The following is a 21,928-nucleotide window of genomic DNA, read 5'->3' as shown; positions in this document are numbered from 1 at the left end:
AAATTATTAAGTTTTATATAATTTGTTTGGGTGCAGTAGATCATGCCTGTAATCCCAGCACTTTGGGAGGCTGAGGCAGGTGGATTGCATAAGCTCAGGAGTTTGAGACCAGCCTGGGTAACATGGTGAAACCCTGTCTCTACAAAAAATACAAATATTAGCCAGGCATGGTGGCATGCACCTGTAGTACCAGCTACTCGGGAGGCTGAGGTGGAAGAATGACTTGAGCCTGGGAGAGGGACGTTGCAGTGACATGAGATCACGTCACTACACTCCAGTCTGGGTGACAAAGCCAGACCCTGTCTCAAAATACACACACACACACATACACACACACACACACACCCCTTTCACAATATAGTTCATAATAAAGTTTACACATTAGGTATTCCAATGGTATAATCACTTAGCTTCAATCTTTGTACCACAGACAAGCATTGAAGATGTTGATGGCATATAGAGGCATTAACAAATTACACCCCAAAAGCCCTAAATGATAGCTGCATGATCTCTCTTTGCTAAATAATGAAGTCATGCTTATGAGGAAAGCTGTGCTGCCAAATCTTATGGCTTTAAGTATACTCAAGACAGCCCAAGGGGGAACCTGCACCACCATAAAAATTGAATGCTGTGTTTATATTCCAGATGAATCTAAGAACATAACCTGACTTATGACTAATATGAAAACCCAGATAACCAACCTGTCAGATCCAAAACCCTCACTAATCAATTGGTTAAATGGTTGGTTTAAATCCTTGGGAACTTGGTGGCAGAAGCTAAGTGATCATACCATCGGAATACTGAATGTGTCCAAAAAGATTGTAAATAAAGAAGATTTGCTGATGTTTGCAAGGTTTGAATTACTTATCGTGGTGCCCAAGCATAACCTGAAAAACATTGTCCTAACCACCCTGGAAGTAACCACAGCCATAAGTTAGTGCCACATAGCCAATATGTCCCATCTGGAGCTAGTCAATAAATACCTAGTCACTGCATACCATCAGTGGCATGCTAGTCAGTGTCTTGTAAAACGATAATGTGGTCACCGCATTCTCCAGGTATCCACCCCATATCTCTTGTACTTTTTGGCCATAGGTTCTTGGTGTGGTTTCTTTGCTCCCAGTATAAAGAAGCATTTTGACTGAGTTGGCCAAATGAAGGGGTGAGCCAGATAAATCCATCCCAAATTTGCATTATCTCATTTTGAAAATGGGCTGTTGTTTGGGGTGTGGTTACCACTTCCTGTTTTTGTTGGGGGGATGCTAAAGTGAGAGCTAATGAGCTGATCCTTTCCCTTGAAATACTTTTCCTATGTCCCTTGTTCTTAAACATGTTTTTAATGGGCCAATTCTATATATTGTCTTTTGTTATGCCATTACTAAGGATACCAGGCCATTTCTGTGATGTAATAAATTTTTGGTATTCTATCCAGTCCTGACCTCAGAAGGGGGATACCCACCATGGCAGACCAGAGCCACTGGAAAGAGGCGTGAGTCCACATAGCCAGTAGGTATCCTTTTATAATCTGTCTGCATAATCCTGAGCCCATTGTAGAAACAGGTTCATTTCATTGGCATCTGTGATTGGGAAGAAGGTGTATGGACCTAGGATCAATGAATCAATGATAGCAAGGTTGGGAAATTCACTTTAGTTACTAAAGGATGTTAAATCAGACCGTTTAAATGCCCTGTTCTTTATAAGACAGGAGTTGCTGTTATATCTAGGACAATAATTGTAATGGTTATTGTACAGTAAACATAGGCATTCCTTTGTATACATGCCTGGTCCTGTGTCTTGGGGTTAAACAGTCCACAACAGCTGTCATCTGCTTTTAATCCTGGGTCAAAGATTGATGTTTAGTAAACTAGAGGTAAAAGTCTTTGTTGGGAGTTACAGTCCACTCAGGAGGTTGTGCCTTTCTAAGATAAGAGATGTGAATCCATGAGTCTATACCCTCTAATTTTGCGGTGCATGGATTTGTCAATGGTATCTGGTATGGGACCTTCCATCGTGGTTGAAGGGAATCCTTTATTAGATGTCTTTTCCAATAGACAAAATCTCTGGGTTACAGATCATGACCAGGCATCTCATCTTCAGGGAGCACACTGTAAAAGGAATTCTTTAATGAATCTTGGCTTTTTGAAGAGATGATAAAGGAGTCCCTCACAATATTGCAATATATCTCCCTTGGGAAAAGTTGGATTGGTTATCTTCATTTCCATATACATGGCCTTCCTGTTGTAATTTCATAAGGGGACAGTTAATGTTTACCAAAAGGGGTGGATTGTAAGCAGCACTAGGAGGAGTGCTTTGGGCCAGGGGAGGTGAAATGCCTTTGTGAACTTAGATAGATATGTTTTAATTATTCCACTGAGCCTCTCCACCAGGCCTGAGGACCAGGGATAGTAGACACATGGAAATGTTAAAATATGGGCCGAATTTTACAAATATTTTGAATAACCTGGCCAGTAAAGGGAGTTCCCCTGTCATTGTGAAGTACGCAGGGGACTCTCCGCGGTGGCATAATTTTTTTCTAGTAGATTTTTTCCAGCTGCCATAGCTGTTACCTGCCTGCAGGGAAAAGTTTCAATTCAAAGGGAAAATATGCAGACCATTACTAAAACATACTTGTAATTTTGAGATGATGGCAGCTGGATAAAATCAATCAATACCTCAAAAGGTCCAGCTGGAACAGGAAAATGACCCTTGGCCCCATGGAGAGACTTTCCTGAGTTATATTTGGACAAATATCACATGAAGAGTAAACCATTTGCCACCATGAAGGATGGTTTCCAGTAATATTTTTTTACACCAGGGTTTCATTTTATCTGGAATCCAATGGGTCAGATTATGAATATATTCCATAAGGGCATCTGATATCCCATTGGAATAATGGATTTATTATTAGGTCCACACCATATTTTAGTTTCGAAAGTCAAGGATCCCCCTGCTTGTTTCCAAGTGGATTTCTCTTTTGTTGGAGCTATGCTCTCGGTTTCTTTCAACATGTTCTTTAAGTGTTTCAGGTTTTATGGCCATTTCCTGGATTGGGGCTGGTGGCTCGAATGCTGCTTTTTCAGCTGTGGCATCAGCCAATTGGTTGCCCTGACTTTCTGTGGAGTCTAATTTTGAGTGACCTGGGATTTTTATAATTGTCAAACGTTTTGGTTTTAGCATAACTCCTAACAGCTCTGATATTTATTGTACATTTTATTATTATTATTATTATTTTGAGATGCAGTCTTGCTCTGTCGCCCAGGCTGGAGTGCAGTGGTGTGATTTCGGCTCACTGCAAGCTCTGCCTCCCGGGTTCATGCCATTATCCTGCCTCAGTCTCCCGAGTAGCTGGGACTACAGGCTCCCACCACCACACCTGGCTAAATTTTTTGTATTTTTAGTAGAGACAGGGTTTCACCGTGTTAGCCAGGGTGGTCTCGATCTCCTGACCTCGTGATCTGCCTGCCTTGGCCTCCCAGAGTGCTGGGATGACAGGTGTGAGCCACCGCGCCCGGCCTATTATACATTTTTTATGGGTTGCTTTGAGGAGGTTAAATACTCTCTCTCTTTCCATAGCATCCCAAAGTCATGAGCAACCCCAAAAGCTGTCAGTGTAAATGTTTGCAGCCTTCTCTTTTGCCAATTGACAAGCTCAGGTCAGTTAGGGCAATCAATTTGGCAACTCCACTTGAGCTGATCTGGCTTAGGGAAGAGGACCGGCTTCAATTACCTCTCATAAGGAAACCACAGCATATCCTGCTCTAAAATTTCCATCCTCTCCTCTTAAATAAGATCCATCTGTATACTATTCTATCTTAGCATTATCCAGTGCCATCTATTGTAGGTCTGCCATGGGGTAACAAGTCGGTCAGTCATTACAACACAGTCATGAGGGGTTTTGTCGGAAGGGCCCAGCAAGACAGTGGCTGGATTAAGATCACTATAGTGGGAAATAGTTATATTGGGAGATAATAAAAGCAAAAATTTATAAGAGGCTAACCAGTTGACAGACAGATCTTGAGTGGGATGACAGTTTAGAAGGGTCTCCAGAGAATGTAGCACAAAAATGATAAGGGGGTAACCCATAATAATTTCTTCAGCAGACTTGTACAGAAGGGCCATAGCTGTGATTGCTGTCATACAAGGAGGCAGCCCTTGAGCCACAGGGTCCAGCTGTTGGCTACAATAGCCAATAGGTCTCTGATGATCACCTTGTTTATGGGTCAGTACTCCAAATGCAGCACGTACAATTTCGTGTGCAAAAAGGGAGAAAGGAAATTTGTAGTTTGGGTTTTCTAAGGCAGAGGCATTACTTAGGATTTCCTTTATTTGTTGTACTGCTGATTGTCCCTCTGGAGTCCACATGATGGGATCAGATTGTTCATTTTTTTAGGTATGCATACAGAGGTTAAGCCATAGGGAAAAAAGTTGGTATCCAGTTTCTATAATAGCCTGCCAGGCCCCAAAATCCTCTAAGTTGTTTCTTAGTGACAGGCATGGGGATAGCTGAAATTCCTCTTACACTGTCAGGGTTCATACTCAGTCCTTTGACAGAGATAATATGCCCCTGATACTTAAGTCTCAGTAAACATAGCTGAAGTTTGTCTTTGGACACTTTGAGTTCCTTGGTGGCTGTTTGAGTAAATATAGTCTATCTTCTTAAGAGGAAGAGAGTGTGTCTGAACAAAGGAGAAGGTCATCCACATACTGGATGAGTGTTGAGCCCTGGGTAAAAATTAAATCCTCTGGTTTGGTGCTGTGGTTCATGCCTGTAATCCAGCACTTTGGGAGGCCAAGGTCAGGAGTTTCAGACCAGTCTGGCCAACATGGTGAAACCGTGCCTCTACTGAAAATACAAAAGTTAGCCAGGCATGATGCTGGGCCCCTGTAATCCCAGCTACTCTGGAGGCTGAGGCAGGAGAATCACTTGAACCTGGGAGGCAGAGGTTGCAGTGAGCTGAGATCTGCCATTGCACTCCAGCTTGGGTGACAGAGTGAGATTCTGTCTCAAAAAAAAAAAAAAAAAAAAAAAAAAAAAAAATTCAAATCCTCTAAATCAGCTTTTAATATTTGGGAAAAGTAAGTGAGACTTTCTGTATACTCTTGGGGCATTTCTGTCCATGTGTATTGTTATTCTTTCCAAGTAAAGGCAAATATCCAAATATTGGCAGTCCAGACCTACAGAAATACTAAAGAAGGCCCTGCAGAGACCCACAACTGAGAAATACTGGTTGTAGTGAGTATAGTTGATAGAAGCGTATGTGGGTTGGGGACTACTGGGTGTCTGGGTATTATGACATCGTTTATTGCCCTCAAGTCCTGCACACGTCTCCATCTTCTCCTGCTTGGTTTCTTTACAGGGAATATAGGGCCATTGAAGGGGATTGTGCAGGAAATAATGAGCCTCTTTTTCAGATAATCTTGTGTGATAGGGACAATTTCATCTATGGCTCCCTGTCATCGAGGATATTAAGATTGAGTAGGGGTTTCTTCGGGTTTTTCTCTACCTTTATTGGAGTAGTTGAGAATGTATTCCCTATATCTGTATTTGACTGAGACCATAAGTGGGATGGGACATCCTTTAGCAAGTGCTCTGCTTCTGTTGTTAACAGGAAGATTGGGGAAGCTAAAAGGAGTTTTGCTGCTTTCTACTCTTTATTCCAATGTTCTTTCTTCTCCCGTAATATTTCCTTCTCTGTCTTCACTTCACTTTCCTGGTCACAAGATAATGTTTTAACATTACTAGTACTAAATTGTGGTACATTGTCAGGACCTTTTTTAATTTGGTATTTTTGGTCCCGTGACTCTAATTCTTAAAAAAGTTCAACTTTTGATGAAAAAGAGATATGGGCATTATGGATGTTGAGGAGATCACAGACCAAAAGATTGACAGGGGCCCCAGGACATATTAGAAACACATGGGACCTACTAAGCGTGTCACACTTAGAGCCTGTGTCAAGGGGGCTGATTCCGATGAAATGGTAAGGTATAAGTTTTGACTTAAAACATGAGATTGTTTTATTAGACACACCCAACATGTTAATTATTTTATTATGCTGAAGAATGAGGTTTCTAAATAAGGTGAGATTTATCAGAGATATAGTCATGCGTGTGTCAGTTAAGGCAGTTGTAAGCTCATGGTTTATTATTATATGAATCTCTCCCAATTTGTTTGTCAGGGTAGAATATTTGGAGAAGTGAAACCCCTGTACTTTCTCAGAGCATCCTAGTCTTCCTGAGTTGCATTCTTCTGCCTTTTCTTTTGTTTCAGCCTAAGACAGTCTCTCTTAAGGTGTCCTGGTCTTTTACAGTAGTAACAGACTGGGAGGCAAGAGTCTTCAGACGGAGGGAGCTTAAAATCTTTCTGGGGCTGAGAGATTTGAGAGGTTAATTGCTTTAGCTGTAAATGCATAACCCGGGCAATCTTCTGTTTCTCCTTTTTTTCATCATAGTGCAGGATATTTGATTAGCTAAGTTAACTAGTTCATTAGTCCAATCATGGCCCAATTTGTCATGTGGCATTTTATAAGGGTGGCTAAATCATCATCCAGTCTGTTTAAGAAATTTGCATTTTATAATGTATCATTTTTTATTGTTTTCAAAGCAATGAGCTGACATCCTGCAATACTGTCTTAACGTTTTATTGAAATGTGTTAAATAATTTAAAACTGATTCATTTGGGTTCTGGCAGCATTGTCGAATTTTATTCCAATTCACAACCCTTTGGAACACTGAAGGAAAAATATTTAACAGAGCGGTCACTCATGCCCATGCCTCTTTATGCCTGTCTTCTGGCTTTTGGGGGGTGGGTTGGTTGTGGCTCTATTGGGCCTTCAGGGGTTAAATCTGCTATAGGGTCTGACTATTGTGCTTTTTCCCAGCCATTCCTTAGCTTTAGCTTCTGAGACCAACATGTGGACTAGCTGATAAAAGTCTGAATGACTTGGGTCATAGCTTCTGATAATGATCTCATATTTTTGGGCAAACCCAATTGGATCTTCATGGAGGTCAGGAAATTCTTTAACTATGCCTCGTAATTCAGCCTTTGACCAGGGTTGGTAAACAATTGGCAGGGATCCCCTACCTGTTACAGGTTGTTCCTGAAATGGGGCAATCATGAGAGATGTCCCTGCCAGCTCCCTCTTTTTCACCCAGATGAGATGCTGCCATTGGGGCTGTCAGAGAATCGTCAGGGAGTGGGGTCTTTGAAGTCAGACTACTGTTGAGTGGTAGACATGGAGGACAAGGGGGGAACAGATCTTATCAGGGAAGTTCAGAGAGGTCAAGGTAGAGTGAAGGTGGAGATGGAGGTAGAGGAGGTGCCAATAGCTCTTTAAGAGAGAGAAAAGATTAGAGAGTTCTTGGTGAGCATTTCTAAGTTTTTTGTTGGCCTCCTGTAGGGAGATGAAGCAGTCTTCCTCCCTTTTGTGACTCTCCAGATACCATTGAAAGTAGCTCCCCCATTCTGGTTACTTAGTTTTTGTGCCTGCGTTTTCCACCCTGGTTCACAGGTACACTAATTTGGGCATATCAAAAGATCCCCATTTAGGTCATGGTAACTTAGAATCTGCTTTAGTTATTGTGGTCCACTTGGTTAAATATTTGCATGACTATTTGCCACAATACCCATCTGGAGTTTCTGAAGGGAGAACTTTATGTTCTTCTAGGGTCTTAGAGACCTCATTCTCCATAATTTAGAGTTCCTTTTTGGATTTCACCAAGTTGGGATGTATGTTGGACCCCAAATGTGCTGCTTGTAGACCTAGCTTTTCAGGGCCATCACACCCTGAACTGGTTTAGTCCACCCATATCATGGATACCTGGTATATGTGTCAGGGGCCCAAGGTGTGGGAGGGGTCAACTCCTTATATGCACCTGTCAGTTGAGATTAGACCCTAAGTATGTTCTCCTGAGGGGGAAACCTATTCACTGGACATCTTAGAGGGTGTTTCTCTCCGTCACCCTCACATGATTCTCAGTCACTTGAGAATGCCCCAAAAGGCTGAGAGGAGCAAGGTGCTCTTATTTCTTTTTCAGAGTGGAAAATTCCACCCTCATGAGCTAGAGGGTTTGGAGTTGGTCAAATCTGATAGGGGAAAGAACCAACACACACACACACACACACACACAACAAACAAAACTGGCAACAAACAACAAAATCGTTAACCAAACTAACAATAATGACACAAATTATATGATTTCTGAGTGCTCTGTTAGCGGGAAATTAACACCAGCTGATTGTTGATGCTAATTTTAGTCATTTAAAAGAATTTGCAAGGCAGAATCCCAAACCCGTTCTTTACTTAGTGATGGAGATCCAAGCTGAAGTCTGCTTTCTGCTGATACAAAAGCAGACAGGCTCACCTTCCTTGATGGAAATGAGTGGCAACTCCCACAAAAAAAAGGATTTTTTTTTGGTTTTTTTTTTTTAACAGCAAATAATAAACCTCAGACCCCTAGATCCCTGAAAAACTTTGGAAGATCAGGGATCCCTGGAGGAAAGAGGTCCTGGACTTCAGAAAATTGTCCTATTGGTTTGGGCTATGAGGTGCCCAAGCTGGTACCAAACACCGAGAGATGAGAGACTGCAGGCTGGGTCACTTTCACTCAGGATCCCTCCATGGTTACTAGATGTCTATAGAGAAGAATGATGAGACAATACTCAATCATTTTAGGAGATTTATTTGCCAAAGTTAAGGATGCGCACCAGGAGATAGGTCTTTGCCTTTCTCCAAAGATGATTTTGAGGGTTCTAAATTTAAAGGGGAGATGGTAGGATATTGAGAAGTACACAATTTTCATGTGAGGGGTGGGTAGGGAAAAATAGTCATTCACACCTTTGTCTGGCTCAGTGAATCGGAGTCTCGCTCTATCACCAGGCTTGAGTGCAGTGGCGCGATCTTGGCTCACTACAGCCTCTGCCTCCTGGGTTCCAGCGATTCTCCTGCCTCAGCCTCCAGAGTAGCTGGGGTTATAGGCACGTGCCACCATGCCCAGCTAATTTTTGTATTTTTAGTAGAGACAGGGTTTCACCATGTTGGCCAGGATGGTCTCAATCTCCTGACCTTGTGATCCACCCACCTCGGCCTCCCAAAGTGCTGGGATTACAGGCATGAGCCACTGCGCCAGCCAATCTGCATTTTTTATATAAGATGACATAAAACAAATGGAGCAGAGAAAAAAATGCAGGGAATCTGCATTTTTACATAAGATAACATAGACAAAATGGGGCAGATATGCATTTATGTCTGGTGGACTGGGGGTGACTGCACCTGTAAAATTAAGCTATCAGTTTGCATTGCCACCACAAAATTTTAAGAGCTCATTAGGAATTTCCTTGTGGGCAACATATGGGGGCGGTGTGTAGCTTTCCATCTTGTAGCCATCTCATTTAGGAACCAAAAGGGAGAGGCAGGTTTGTGCGACCCAGTTCCAAGCTTGACCTTTCCCTTTGGTCAAATGAGTTTGGGGTCCCCAAATTTAATTTCCTTTCATAATAACATAAAATTCTTCTCCAAAGCAACAGTAACTACTTAATATCATCAAGTATTGTGCTCATTTTTCTCTCATACTCCAATAATTTTTTTAGAGTTGGTTTAAATCATACTATTTAATATGTTAACACTTCTAATACTTGACCTTTCATATCTCTTTCCTTGTTTGTTTTCTCTTGGTAGCATTTCCCAAGAATATATTATGTATTTCATTTCTTATTGTGTTTAGCATCTGTCTGACAAGCAAACAATAACTGGTGTAATAATTAGCTGTCAAAATAATTGCTGAATAAATGAAGAGCTTGGAGCTTGATAGCAAGTCCTTTATTTTGCTAATGCATTATAAAAGGTATAAGAATAGATGGACTGGAGTCTTGTGATGGCCGGTAAACCTTCCCTCGCCACACTTCTCTTTCCCCTTCTCCCTTTCCCTTCCCCCAGCCCGTGTGTGTGTGTGTAAGTGTGTGTGTGGGTGTGTCTATGTTTGTGCATGTGTCTGTCTGACTCTCTCTCTTTCTCATTTCCTCCCTCTCCACAATGGACATGTCTAGGTGAGGGATGCACAAATGTAATGCTTTAAATAAAATGTAATGCTTTAAATTCAGATTAAAAATATAATACTTGTAAACTGAAGGCAGGAATAGGACAAGCAGAATTCAAGGGCCCATTGCAGCCGGTAGATATAATCCATGGAAGGATTTCTCTGCCTATGTAGAATTGCTCTGAAAGCCTTTCCTAAAGGAAATCTTGGTTTGAGGATAGAGAGTACAAAGGTGACCATATCTGGTATAGTGATCCCTGTCCTTCCCAGGGTTGGTTGACCTTTCAAGGGGGCGGAATTACAAGCTATTCTCAGTTTGTGCTTTGGGGAGATTATCAAAGTATCACCAGGTCTATTTTATGACACACATTCAGAATCATAGTCTCTGTGTTTGAATTTCAGTCTCCAGGTACAGACCCAGAGTGACTTCCAGAATTAGAACACTAGTAGCTCCTCTTCATGAACGTTATCGTCTAAAGAGGCCCTCAGAGAGGGTAGATCAGTTTCCCTTAAGGATTTGCTCTCAGGGACATCTTGAGCTTGGGACACTAGCTAGAGATGTTCAGCAGGTTTCTGGGGAAAATGGGGGCATGGAGATGGCACTATGAGGTAATAGAGGCAGCTGGAAGGGAAGTAGAGTATCATAAGTTCAGACAGCTCCACAAAAGACAGGCAGTTTCCTTGGGGATGGAGCCTTCATTAACGTGGTTTACTGAGGCTCCTGTCATTCCTGGCTCTTAGTAAGGATTTTCCAGATAGGACAGCTGTGATTACACAGGCAGAGAAAGATTACAGATCAGGTTACCAACCCCCTCCTACTGACTTCAGGTAGTTTGATAGGGTGAGGGCAGATTAACGCATGGAGCATGCACCCAGGGAGGAGGGGCAGAGGGAAAGAGAACGAACAGAAGGGCAAGAGAATTGGCAGAATCCTCTCTCCTACGTCTTCCTAGGCCCACAGCCGGTGCCTTTGGCGCACTGAGGTGCACAGAGTCCCTTAGCCAGGCGCAGGGCGCGCAGCCCAGGCTGAGATCCGCGGCTTCCGTAGAAGTGAGCATGGCTGGGCAGCGGGTGCTGCTTCTAGTGGGCTTCCTTCTCTCTGGGGTCCTGCTCTCAGAGGCTGCCAAAATCCTGACAATATCTACACTGGGTGAGTGCTTGGCCGGAGAATTCCCAGACAGGCGCGTCCCGGATACCCGCACTGCCAGGGCTCCAGCGAACCGCGCTTGATCAGAGTCATCCAGGCGATTTTCCAGGCTGGGCTTGCGGACCCGGCTGGAGGAGGGAGAAGCCCATCCAGCTGTGGGGCAGAGAGGGGCCTCTGTTGCTGAGGTGGGGAAGATAGTTTTGGAGAAAAGAGACTCTCCTTTCCTCTCTCTTCTTGTTCAGGACGCGCTCCCCATCCCGCAGGGTTGGGGCCAGAAATTTGAGACCAGGACCAGAGCTTGAGTTCCTGCGCTGCCTTCTCCAGAGCGCAGTGGGACTTTCAGAGGCTCACCCTAAGCTCCATGGGGCGGGGGTGCGCAGTAGCTTCCAGTAGAAACCGTGGTGAGCGTTTTCAGGCTCTTGGAGACCAGGGAAAGGCGCTCCTGAGGGCAGCACCGCAAATGTTGTGAAGCTGCGTCCGGAGCCAGGGTGGCGCAGGCAGGTATTTCATGGCTGCAAGGCCAGTGGAGTGTTTTCCTCCACGGGAAACCTGGAGAACTGCCCAGGGCTGAGGAGAGGACCCAGGTCATTCGGATCTTTTGGAGCCTCATTCCTTTTACCTGTGCCGCTGACCGTTTTTGCGGGATTCATGGAACTGTTAATTCAGCATTTTGGGCCTCAGTTTTATTTCATTTTTATTTCAAAGGAAGTAGAAGATGAAAGAGAATTATATATGAGCTCGATCCGAGGATCGAGCCTCCCCAAGACTTTATTTCAATCCGTAGTGGGCTCTAATGGAGTCCTTTTAGATCACGGAGAATCAGGGCTTGTAGAGCTGGAAGGAACCACGGATCATCTAATTTAGTGTCCACTTTGGTTTTCTGAGAGGGCAACTGAGGGACAGGAAGTGAGATGCCTTTCTTAAGAGCCCACGAGGCCTCCCTAATGTCCCGTGAAGAATTGTTTAGGGTTTCTTACCCCAAGACCACGCTCACCACAACTTCTGCTCTGAAGCCCTTTTCACTAAGGATTTTCAAAAATCACTAAGAAACCGTGTTAGTCCATTGCAACAGAGCTTCTTGACTTCTTGAAAGTACACCGTCCTCCTTCCTCAGACTCCAAAAGGAAGCTGGTGTCATTTCTGAATCCAGGGGCTGGAATCCTGGTCTTTGCCCCAGAAAGCCATTTGACCTCTTAAGACTCACTATGAATGGCTGTTTCTGTGAGGACCCCTTCTTCCCGATTCCCTGTTCTTACGTGGATTAAAATTTGAGCAAGTTGCAGATTTGTACTTTATACATCCCTCGTTGCTTTAGACTATTCACGTCTGGGTATAAGTAAACCGAGTCATTCAGAGAGCTGCACAGTACTTCTCTACTCCCCTTCCACCTCCATCCTCAAACTCTTGGCATTTTTCCATTAATTTCTCTTCTGATCTTCCTTTTTTTTTTTTTTTTTTTTTTTTGCTGCTGAGACCCTTAGATTCTAGTGAAGGATCTTCTAAGAGAAGATATTAACATGATAAAATTTTTACCTCTTTTGAGGACCAAGCTTCTCTTTCCTTAGCGTGGTAGGGTTTTCCTAGAATCAGTGATTCCTTAGTTTTTGGTGCAATCAGGATCTTGTAGGCCCACCCCAAGGGCTCCACAGTTGTCCTCAGATATCTTAATTATAAGTTGAATACTGGCCAAATTGAGTAATTTCCTGCCAAATACATTTGAATCACAAAGATTTGGGCTCTAAGTAGTAGCTTCTGTCCAATGGCAGTTTCTTAGACTCACCTTGTAACTTCTATATTTCTGTCTGCTACAGTAGCATACTTTTCCAGAATACAATGACAGATAGCTCTGACTGATTGCTCATTAGGAACTCTTCATACTAATGTTGACACTACTGTGCTGTATTTTCTATCATTGCAGTTATATTTTGGAGACAGTGTCTCTCTAAGGCTCCAATTAACATGCAGTATGTACCTTAAGATGAGCAAATTTTACAGGCGTAATCACAGAGAAGCTCATTATACTGACACAGAGACTTTGAGCCACAAATGGAAATCTTTGATGGAGGATTGCCACAGATCCTGCACATAGGACAGGAAGGCTTTGGGTGCATGTGCCGGGCATTACCCAAAGTGAGATTGAGGAACAGGAAGCACTTGTGTCCATCTGCTCACTGTTCACCTTTCCTCTTCCCTAAACTTTTTCTGCTGAATTTCCATTCCCTCCTGCCAACTCCCATATTGTCATCAGAAACTCTATTTTCATCTGTACAGAATGACATTGTGCATTGTTTCTAGGTGGAAGCCATTACCTACTGTTGAACCGGGTGTCTCAGATTCTTCAAGAGCATGGTCATAATGTGACTATGCTTCCTCAGAGTGGAAACCTTTTAATCCCAGGTATCTTTTTAAAAAACTAATTGTTATATTCTTTTACTCTAAGAAAAAAGTGATAATATCTTTTTTATAGAGCTGCATAGTAAAATCTTTTTTGAATGTGGTCTTATTTCGGGATGAATAAATGTGTGTGTGGGTGCGTGTTCATGTTAAGTATTGGAATTCTCATTGGGGTCTGTAGACTAAGACTTCACATGCCATACTTCTGTGTTTTACCACTTACCTGAGTGTCATCCTATTCTAGACAACTTTCCACACATTATTATTAATAATTTTGAGGAACACTACACAATAGTATGGCTTAAATTTTTTTTGAACAGAAATATTTTGCCATATTTCAAGCTTTTATTATGTAAGTATAGAAGTTCTTCCTATCCCACAGGTTACTTTCTATTCTTGAGAGACTTGAAATTTATGAGAGATTTCCCAGGGAGCCTCTTAATTATGAACTGAGATGGGAATATATGATTAACATGACCTCATATGCTTGAAAAATTTGTAGCTATACATAAATTGTGCATAATGATGTCAAAAGTTCTTAATTGATTCATTGCCTCCAAAGAATGGTAACTGAAATGAAACTCATCAAATTCTGTTGACAGACAAGGAGAAGGAGGACCAGAGAACTTAAATAATTTGTTTAATGTCAAATGGGAAATTAATAACAGAGTTGGGTGAACCTGGGCCTTCAGGTTCTGGGTTTCTCATTCTGAGGGTTTCTGAAACTTTGAACAACATCAAAAATTAACCATCTTGGGAGAAAAAGTCTGAGTCATTATAAAATTCTGAAGGTAAACTTCAGGCCTTGTTAATGTTCAGATAGTTTTAATGCACTCTTGATCACCCTCTAGATTGAGTTTCAGAATGTTCACTGAATATCCTTTTTATACATTTCCCTTTGTGTCTGCCTTATAGTCAATCTGATTTCTCAGCAGTAATATATGGTCATCTTATTTTGGTGGTTCCAATAGCCTTTGAGAAACTGCTGAAAGCTATAGACCCACTACTTTAACAGACCATGCACGCCAAAATCTACAAATGATTCTGTGGATCCATGGATCTGTTCAGTTTTATCTTCGGGTTCAAGTGTTGGAGTTCAGTTGTTCTGGAGTTTCTTTCAGTATTTCTCAATCTTTGGACAGTTCTGAGGTTGAGATGAAATATTCTTTCTTCTATTTTGCAGTCGTATTTGGGTAGAGCTCTGAAAATAGGAAAAACACTTGATTGGGTTGTTTTTGATAGTCTGATAGCCAAATCAGTGTATTGAAATATTTCAACACTTGTTAACTACATGTTTCCATCACTTCCTTATTTAAAACTTTAATAACTGAATGACTTCAGGGATACTGAAGAAGTGTAGGTTTCTTGTGCTCACATGTAATATTTTTCCAATTCATAACTGAAATATCAAGTATAGGATAGCAGCCTAAAGGAGAACATAATTATTTGAGGTTCTGACTCTTTTTCCTTTTAAAAAAGATTTATACTTTTTTATTGCTGCATAATAGATGTACATATTTTCAGGGTACATGTGATAACTTAATACATTTATATAATTTGTAAGGATCAAATCAGTGTAATTGGGATATGCATGACCTTGAATATTTGTTCTTTCTTTATTCTAGAAACATTCAAATTATTCTCTTCTAGCTACTTTGAAATATACAATAAATTATTGTAAACTATAGTCACCCTACTTATCTTTCAAACACAAGATCTTATTTCTTCTGTAAAGCTATAGCTGTGTACTCATTAATCAACCTCTATCCATCTCCCCTCTACACTACCATTTCTGGTCTCTAGTAATCACCAGTCTACTCTTTACTTTCATAAGATCCACTTTTGTAAGCTGCTACATATGGATGAGAACATGGGATATTTCTCTTTCTATGCTTGGCTTATTTCACTTAATATAATGGCCTCTAATTCAATCCATGTTGCTGTAAATTACAGGATTTCATTATTTTCTATAGCTGAATAATATTTCATTGTGGATTTAAATCACGTTTTCTTTATCCATTAGTCCACTGATGTGCACTTAGGTTGATTGCCTTATTTTGGTTATTGTAAACAGTGCTGCAATAAACCTGAGAATGCAGCTATCTCTTCGACATACTGACTTTTTTCTTTTGGATTGTATATCCAGTAGTGGAATTGCTGCATCATATGGTAGTTCTGTCTTTAGTTTTTTGGAGATTCTTAGTAGAGTTTTCCATAGCGGCTGTACTAATTTACAGTGTATGAGGGTTCCCCTTTCTTGACTTTCTTGTCAGCATTCATTATTCCCTGTCTTTCAGATAAAAGCCATTTAACTGTGATGAGATGATATCACATTGTGATTTTGATTTGCATTTTTCTGATGATAAATAATGCTGAACATTTTCTTATATACCTGTTGGTTATTTTGAGAAATGTCTATTCAGATCTTTTTCCTATGTTTAACTAAATTATTTGCTATTAAGTTGTTTGAGCTGCTTATATATTCTGGTTATTAATCCATTGCGAAATGAATAGTTTGCAAATATTTCCTCCATTCTTTGGTTTGTCTTTTCATTTTGTTGACTGTTTCCTTTGCTGTGCAGAAGCTTTTTGGCTCAATGTAATCCCATTTGTCTATTTTTGCTTTGGTTGCCTGTACTTTTGACGTCTAACTAAAAAAGTCTTTGCTGAGACCAATATCTTGGAATAGTTCCTCAATGTCTTCTTCTAGTAGTTTCATAGTTTTAAATCTTAGAATTAAGTTTTAAATCCACTTTGACCTTATTTTTTTGTATGGTGAGAGATAGTGGTTTGGTTTTATTGTTTGTATCTATCCAGTTTTACAGTTTCTCCAGCATCATTTATTGTAAAGACTGTCCTTTCCTCATTGTATGTTCTTGGTATCTTTATTGAAGATAAGGTCGCTATACATGTGTGAGTTTTTATCTAGGCTCTTCTGTTCCGTTGGTCTATGTGTTTGTTTTCATGCCAGGACCATGCTGATTTGGTTACTATATGTTTGCAGTGTATTTTGAAGTCATGTAGTTTGATGCCTCTGGCTTTAATCTTTTTGCTGAGGATTGCTTTGGTTACTTAGGATCTTTTATGGTTCCATATACATTTTATAATTTTTTTTCTATTTCTCTGAATGATGTCATTGATAATTTGATAATAATTGCATTGAATTTGTAAGTTTACTTTGGATAGTTTTGGCATTTTAACAACATTTATTCTTCTAGTCCATGAACAAGGAATAGCTTTCAATTTCTTGTGTCCTCTTCAATTTCTTTCAGTGGAGTTTTACAGTTTTCCATATATATCTTTTACATCTTTTGTTAAATTGATTTCTAGGTATTTTATATTGTTTTTGTAGCTATTATAAATGGAATTTCTTTATTGCTCTCTTTTTCAGGTTGTTTGCTGTTGGCACATGGAAATGCTACTGATTTTTGTATGTTGATTTTTTTACCTGCAGCTTTACTGAATTTGCTTATGAATTCTAATAGTTTTTTTTGCTGGGGTCTCTAGGTTTTTTAAGTATAAAATCATGTTTTCTGTGAACAAGGCTAATTTGACTACTTCCTTTCCAATTTGGATGTCTTTATTTATTTCTCTTGCCTAACTTCTCTGTCCAGAACTTCCACTATGATGTTGAATAAAAAAAGTAATGGAAGTGGGCATCCTTGTCTTATTTCAGATCTTAGCTATTTTCAATTTTTTGCTATTTGATATGATGTTAGCTGTGGTGTCTCATATATAGCCTTTATGATTTTGAGGTATGTTCCTTCTATACCTAGTTTGTTGAGGGTTTTTTTTAAATCATAAAAAGGTGTTGGATTTTGCTGAATGCTTTTATGCATCTATTGAAATGATCATATGGTTTTTGTTCTTGGTTCTGTTAATGTGATGTATCATGTTTGTTGATTTGCATACGTTGAACTACCCTTGCATCCCTGGGATGAATCTCACTTGATCATGGTGAATGATCTTTTTAATGTGTTGTTGAATTTGATTTACTAGTATTTTGTTAAGGATTTTGCATCTATCTTCATCTGTTATATTGGCCTATAGTGGTTTTTTTTTCTTATTATGCCCTGGTCTGATTTTGGTATCAGAGTATGGCTGCTCCTATAGAATGAGTTTGAAAATAGTCCCTGATCTTTAATTGTTTTGAAGTCTTTGAGTAGAATTGGAATTAGTTATTTGGATGTTTGATGAATTCATCAGTGAATTCATCAGGTCCTGGGCTTTTCTTTAATGAGAGACTCTTTATTATGGCTTTGATCTCATTCTTTATCATAAGTTTGTTGAGGTTTTCTATTTCTTCATAGCTCAGTCTTGGTAGGTTTTATGTGCCTTGGAATTTATCCTTTTCTTCTAGGTTTTCCAATTTGTTGGCATATTGTTGTTTGTAATAATATAGAGACTTTTAATGATTCTTTGTATTTCTGTGGTCTCAGTTGTTATATCTTTTTTTCTGTTTCTGATTTTATTTTTTTGATCTTCTTTTTATTTTTTAGTCTGGTGTATTAGTCTGTTTTCACACTGCTGTAAAGAACTACTTGAGACTGGGTAATTTATGAAGAAAAGAGGTGCAATTGACTCACAGTTCCACAGGATGTATAGGAAGTGTGGCTGGGAGGCCTCAGGAAACTTACAATTGTGGCAGAAGGTGAAGGGAAAGCAAGCACATCTTACCATGGTGGAGCAGGAGAGAGAGAAAGCAAGGGAGGAAGTGCTACACACTTTCAAACATCCAAATCTCATGAGAACTCAGTCACTGTCACGAGAACAGCAAGGGGAAATCTGCACACATGATCCAATCACCTCCCACCAGGCTTCTTCTCCTACACTAAGGATCACAATTTGAGGCGAGGTTGGGTGGGGTCACAAAGCCAAGCTATGTCATTCCACCCCTGGCCCATTCCAAATCTCATGTCCTTCTTATAATTCAAAACAAAACCATGCCTTTTTAACAGTCCCTCAAAATCTTAACCCATTTCAGCCTTAAATCAAAAGTCCAAGTGCAAAGTTTCATCTGAAGCAAGACAAGTCCCTTCTGCCTGTGAGCCTTTTAAATCTAAAACAAGTCAGTTACTTCCAAGATACCATGAGAGTGTAGTCATTGGGTAAATACTCCCATTCCAAATGGGAGAAATTGTCATCAACAAAGGGAGTATAGGCCCCATGCAAGTCTGAAACCCAGCAAGGAAGCCATTAAATCTTAAAGTGCCAAAATAATTTCCTTTGATTCCATATCTCACATCCAGGGCATGCTGATGCAAAGGATGGCCTTCCAAGACCTTGGGCAGCTCTGCCCCTGTGGCTCTGCAAGGTATAGCCCCTATGACTGCTTTAGTGATCTGGTGTTGAGTGCCTGAAGCTTTTCCAGGAGGATGGTGCAAGCTGTTGGTGGTTCTACCATTCTGGTTCTACCACTAGGCAATGCCTCAGTGGGGACTTTGTTTGAGGGCTTCAGCCCCACATTTCTCCTCTGCACTGCCCTGGTAGACGTTCTCCATGAGTGCTCCACCCCTGCAGCAGACATGAAGGCATTTTCATATGTCTTCTGAAAACTAGATGGAGGCTTCCAAATCTCAACTCTTGCCTTCTGCACACCTGCAGGCCTAACTCCACACGGAAACCACCAAGTCTTGGTGCTTGCACCCTCTGAAGCAATGACCTTAGCTGTACCTGGGCCTCTTTTAGCCATGACTGGAGCTGGAGCAGCTGGAGGTGCCATGTCTCAAGGCTGAACAGAGTAGTGGGGTCCTGGGCCTAGCCCACAAAACCATTTTCCCCTCCTAGGCCTCTGGGCCTGTGATTGTAGGGGCTGCCATGAAGGTCTCTGACATGCCTTAGAGATATTTTCCCCATTGTCTTGGTTATTAACATTTGGCTCCTCTTTACTTATACAAGCTTCTGCAGGTAGCTGCTTGAATTTCTCCCCAGAAAATGGGTTTTTCTTTTCTACCACATGGTCAGGCTGCAAATTTTTCAAAAGTTTATACTCTATTTCCCTTTGAAATATAAGTTCTCTTTGCTTATGCAAATGAACATGGGCTTTTAGAAGCAGACAGACCATGTCTTCAATGCTTTGCTGCTTAGAAATTTCTTCAGCCAGATACCCTAATTATCTCTCTCAAGTTCAAAGTTTCACAAATCTCTAGAGCAAGGTCACAACGCCACCAGTTTCTTTGCTAAAGCATAGCAAGAGTGACCTTTGCTTCATTTCCCAGTAAGTTCCTCATTTCCATCTGAGATCACCTCAGCCTGGACTTCATTGTCCATATTACTGTCAGCATTTTGGTCAAAATCATTCAACAAGTCTCCAGAAAGTTCCAAACTTTTCCACATCTTCCTGTCTCCTTCTGAGCCCTCCGAGCTGTTCCAACCTCTGCGTATTACCCAGTTGCAAAGTCATTTCCACATTTTCAGGTATCTTTATAGCAATGCCTCACTTCTCTGGTACCAATTATCTGTATTAGTCTATTTCCACACTGCTATGAAGAACTACCTGAGATGGGTAATTTATGAAGAAAAGAGGTATAATTGACTCACAATTCCACAGACTTCACAGGAAGCATGGCTGGGAGGCCTCAGGGAACTTACTGTTACATACAGCAGAAGGCAAAGGGGAAGCAAGAATGTCTTACCATGGTAGAGCAGGAGAGGAAAACGAGCAAAGGAGGAAGTGCTGTACACACTTTCAAACAACAAGATATTGTGAGAACTCACTCACTATCATGAGAACAACCAGAGGGAAATCTTCCCTCATGATCCAATCATCTCTCACCAGGTCCCTCTTCCAATACTAAGGATCACAACTTGAGATAAGATTTGGATGGGAACACAGCCACACCATATCATCTGGCTAAAGATTTGTTGATTTTGTTTATTCTTTTAAAAAGTCAACTTTTTGCTTCATTGATCTTGTGTCTTTGTTTTAGTCTCAATTTCACTTATTTCTGCTCTGATGTTTTTACTTTTTTCTTTCTACTAATTTTGTTTTTTTTTTGTTCTTGTTTTTAGAGTTCCTTGAAGTGTATCATTAGATTGTTTATATGAAGCCTTTCGAACTTTTTAGTATAGGCATTTATTACTATCAACTTAACTCCAGTGTTTCTTTGTTGACTTTCTGTCTAGATAATCTGTCCATTACTGAAAGTGGGATGTTGAAGTTCCTTACTATTATAGTATTGCACTCTGTCTCTCTCTTTAGATCTATTTATGTTTGCTTTGTATACTTGGGAGCTCTGGTATGAAGTGCACAGATATGTAAAATTGTTATATCTTTTTGTTGAACTGACCCTTTAATCATTCTATAGAGACCTTCTTTGTCTCTTTTTACAGTCTTTTATTTGTATTCTTTTTTTTTTTTTTTTGACAGAGTCTTGCTCTGTCAGCCAGGCTGGAGTGCAATGGCACAATCTTAGCTCACTGCAACCTCTGTCTCCCGGCCTCAAGCTATTCTGCCTCAGCCTCCCAAGTAGCTGGGATTACAGACATGTGCCACCACACCCAGCTAATTTTTGTATTTTTGGTAGAAACGAGGTTTCTCCATGTTGGCCAGGCTGGTCTCGTACTCCTGACCTCAGGTAATCTGCCTGCCTCTGCCTCCCAAAGTGCTGGGATTACCGTCGTGAGCCACCACGCCCGGCCGTATTCTATCTAATCTGATATGTAAGTATAGTATTCCTGCTCGTTTTTGGTTTCCAGTTGCATGGCATATCTTTTCCCATCCCTTCACTTTTACTCTACTGTGTCTTTATGGGTATAGTGGTTTTTTTTTAATGTAGCATATAGTTGAGTCTTGTTTCTTTCTCCATTCAGCTATATGCCTTTTAATTGGATAATCGAGTCCATTTACATTGAGTGCTTTTTTTTTTTATGTGTAATTACTTTTTGTTGCTTGTTTTCTAGTTGTTTTGTAACTCCTTTCTTTCTTTCTTCCTTTCTGTCTTCATTTGTGGGTAAGTTGTTTCCTCTGGCAGCATGTTTAATTCATTGCTTTTTATTTTTAATGAATCCTATTATAAATTTTTGTATTGTGGTTGCCATGAGGCTTCTAAAATATCTTATAGACATAACAAATTATTTTAAATAAATGACAACTTAAGTCAAAAAGAACAGAATACAAACAACAATCAAAAAGAGAAAAATGACCTCTGCACTTTAACTTCATCCCTCCCTCATTTTGATTTTATGCTATCTCAATGTGTATACTTTTGTATTGCCTATTTATTAATAGGTTGCTGTGGCTATTATTTTGTTTTCAATAGATTTGTCTTTTGGGCTTCGTACTAGAGTAATGAGTGGGTTTCACACCACAAGTACAGTATAGTGTATTCTGGGTGCATCCATGCACTTGATTTT

At 40.5% G+C, this 21,928-nt stretch overlaps 1 protein-coding gene across 5 annotated transcripts in view; it reads left to right on the top strand.

The window, feature by feature from the left end:
* The first annotated feature begins 224 nt into the window (after positions 1 to 224).
* Positions 225 to 21,928, top strand: part of UGT3A1 (UDP glycosyltransferase family 3 member A1) — a 50,854-nt gene continuing 29,150 nt past the window's right edge. The window contains exons 1-2 of one of the 5 annotated variants that reach the window (XM_009208268.4): positions 225 to 1,506; positions 13,475 to 13,576. In XM_009208268.4, the coding sequence (XP_009206532.2) occupies positions 13,543 to 13,576 (34 nt within the window). In that variant the 5' untranslated portion in view covers positions 225 to 1,506; positions 13,475 to 13,542. Of the gene's footprint in view, positions 1,507 to 10,398; positions 11,365 to 13,474; positions 13,577 to 21,928 lie in introns of those variants that run through there. The other 4 variants (XM_009208267.3, XM_009208265.3, XM_003899579.4 and 1 more) reach the window with 4 other exon arrangements.

This window comes from Papio anubis, chromosome 5, assembly GCF_008728515.1.
Source record: "Papio anubis isolate 15944 chromosome 5, Panubis1.0, whole genome shotgun sequence".
NCBI classification, from domain to species: Eukaryota; Metazoa; Chordata; class Mammalia; order Primates; family Cercopithecidae; genus Papio; species Papio anubis.
This window is presented reverse-complemented; position numbering and strand designations above follow the sequence as displayed.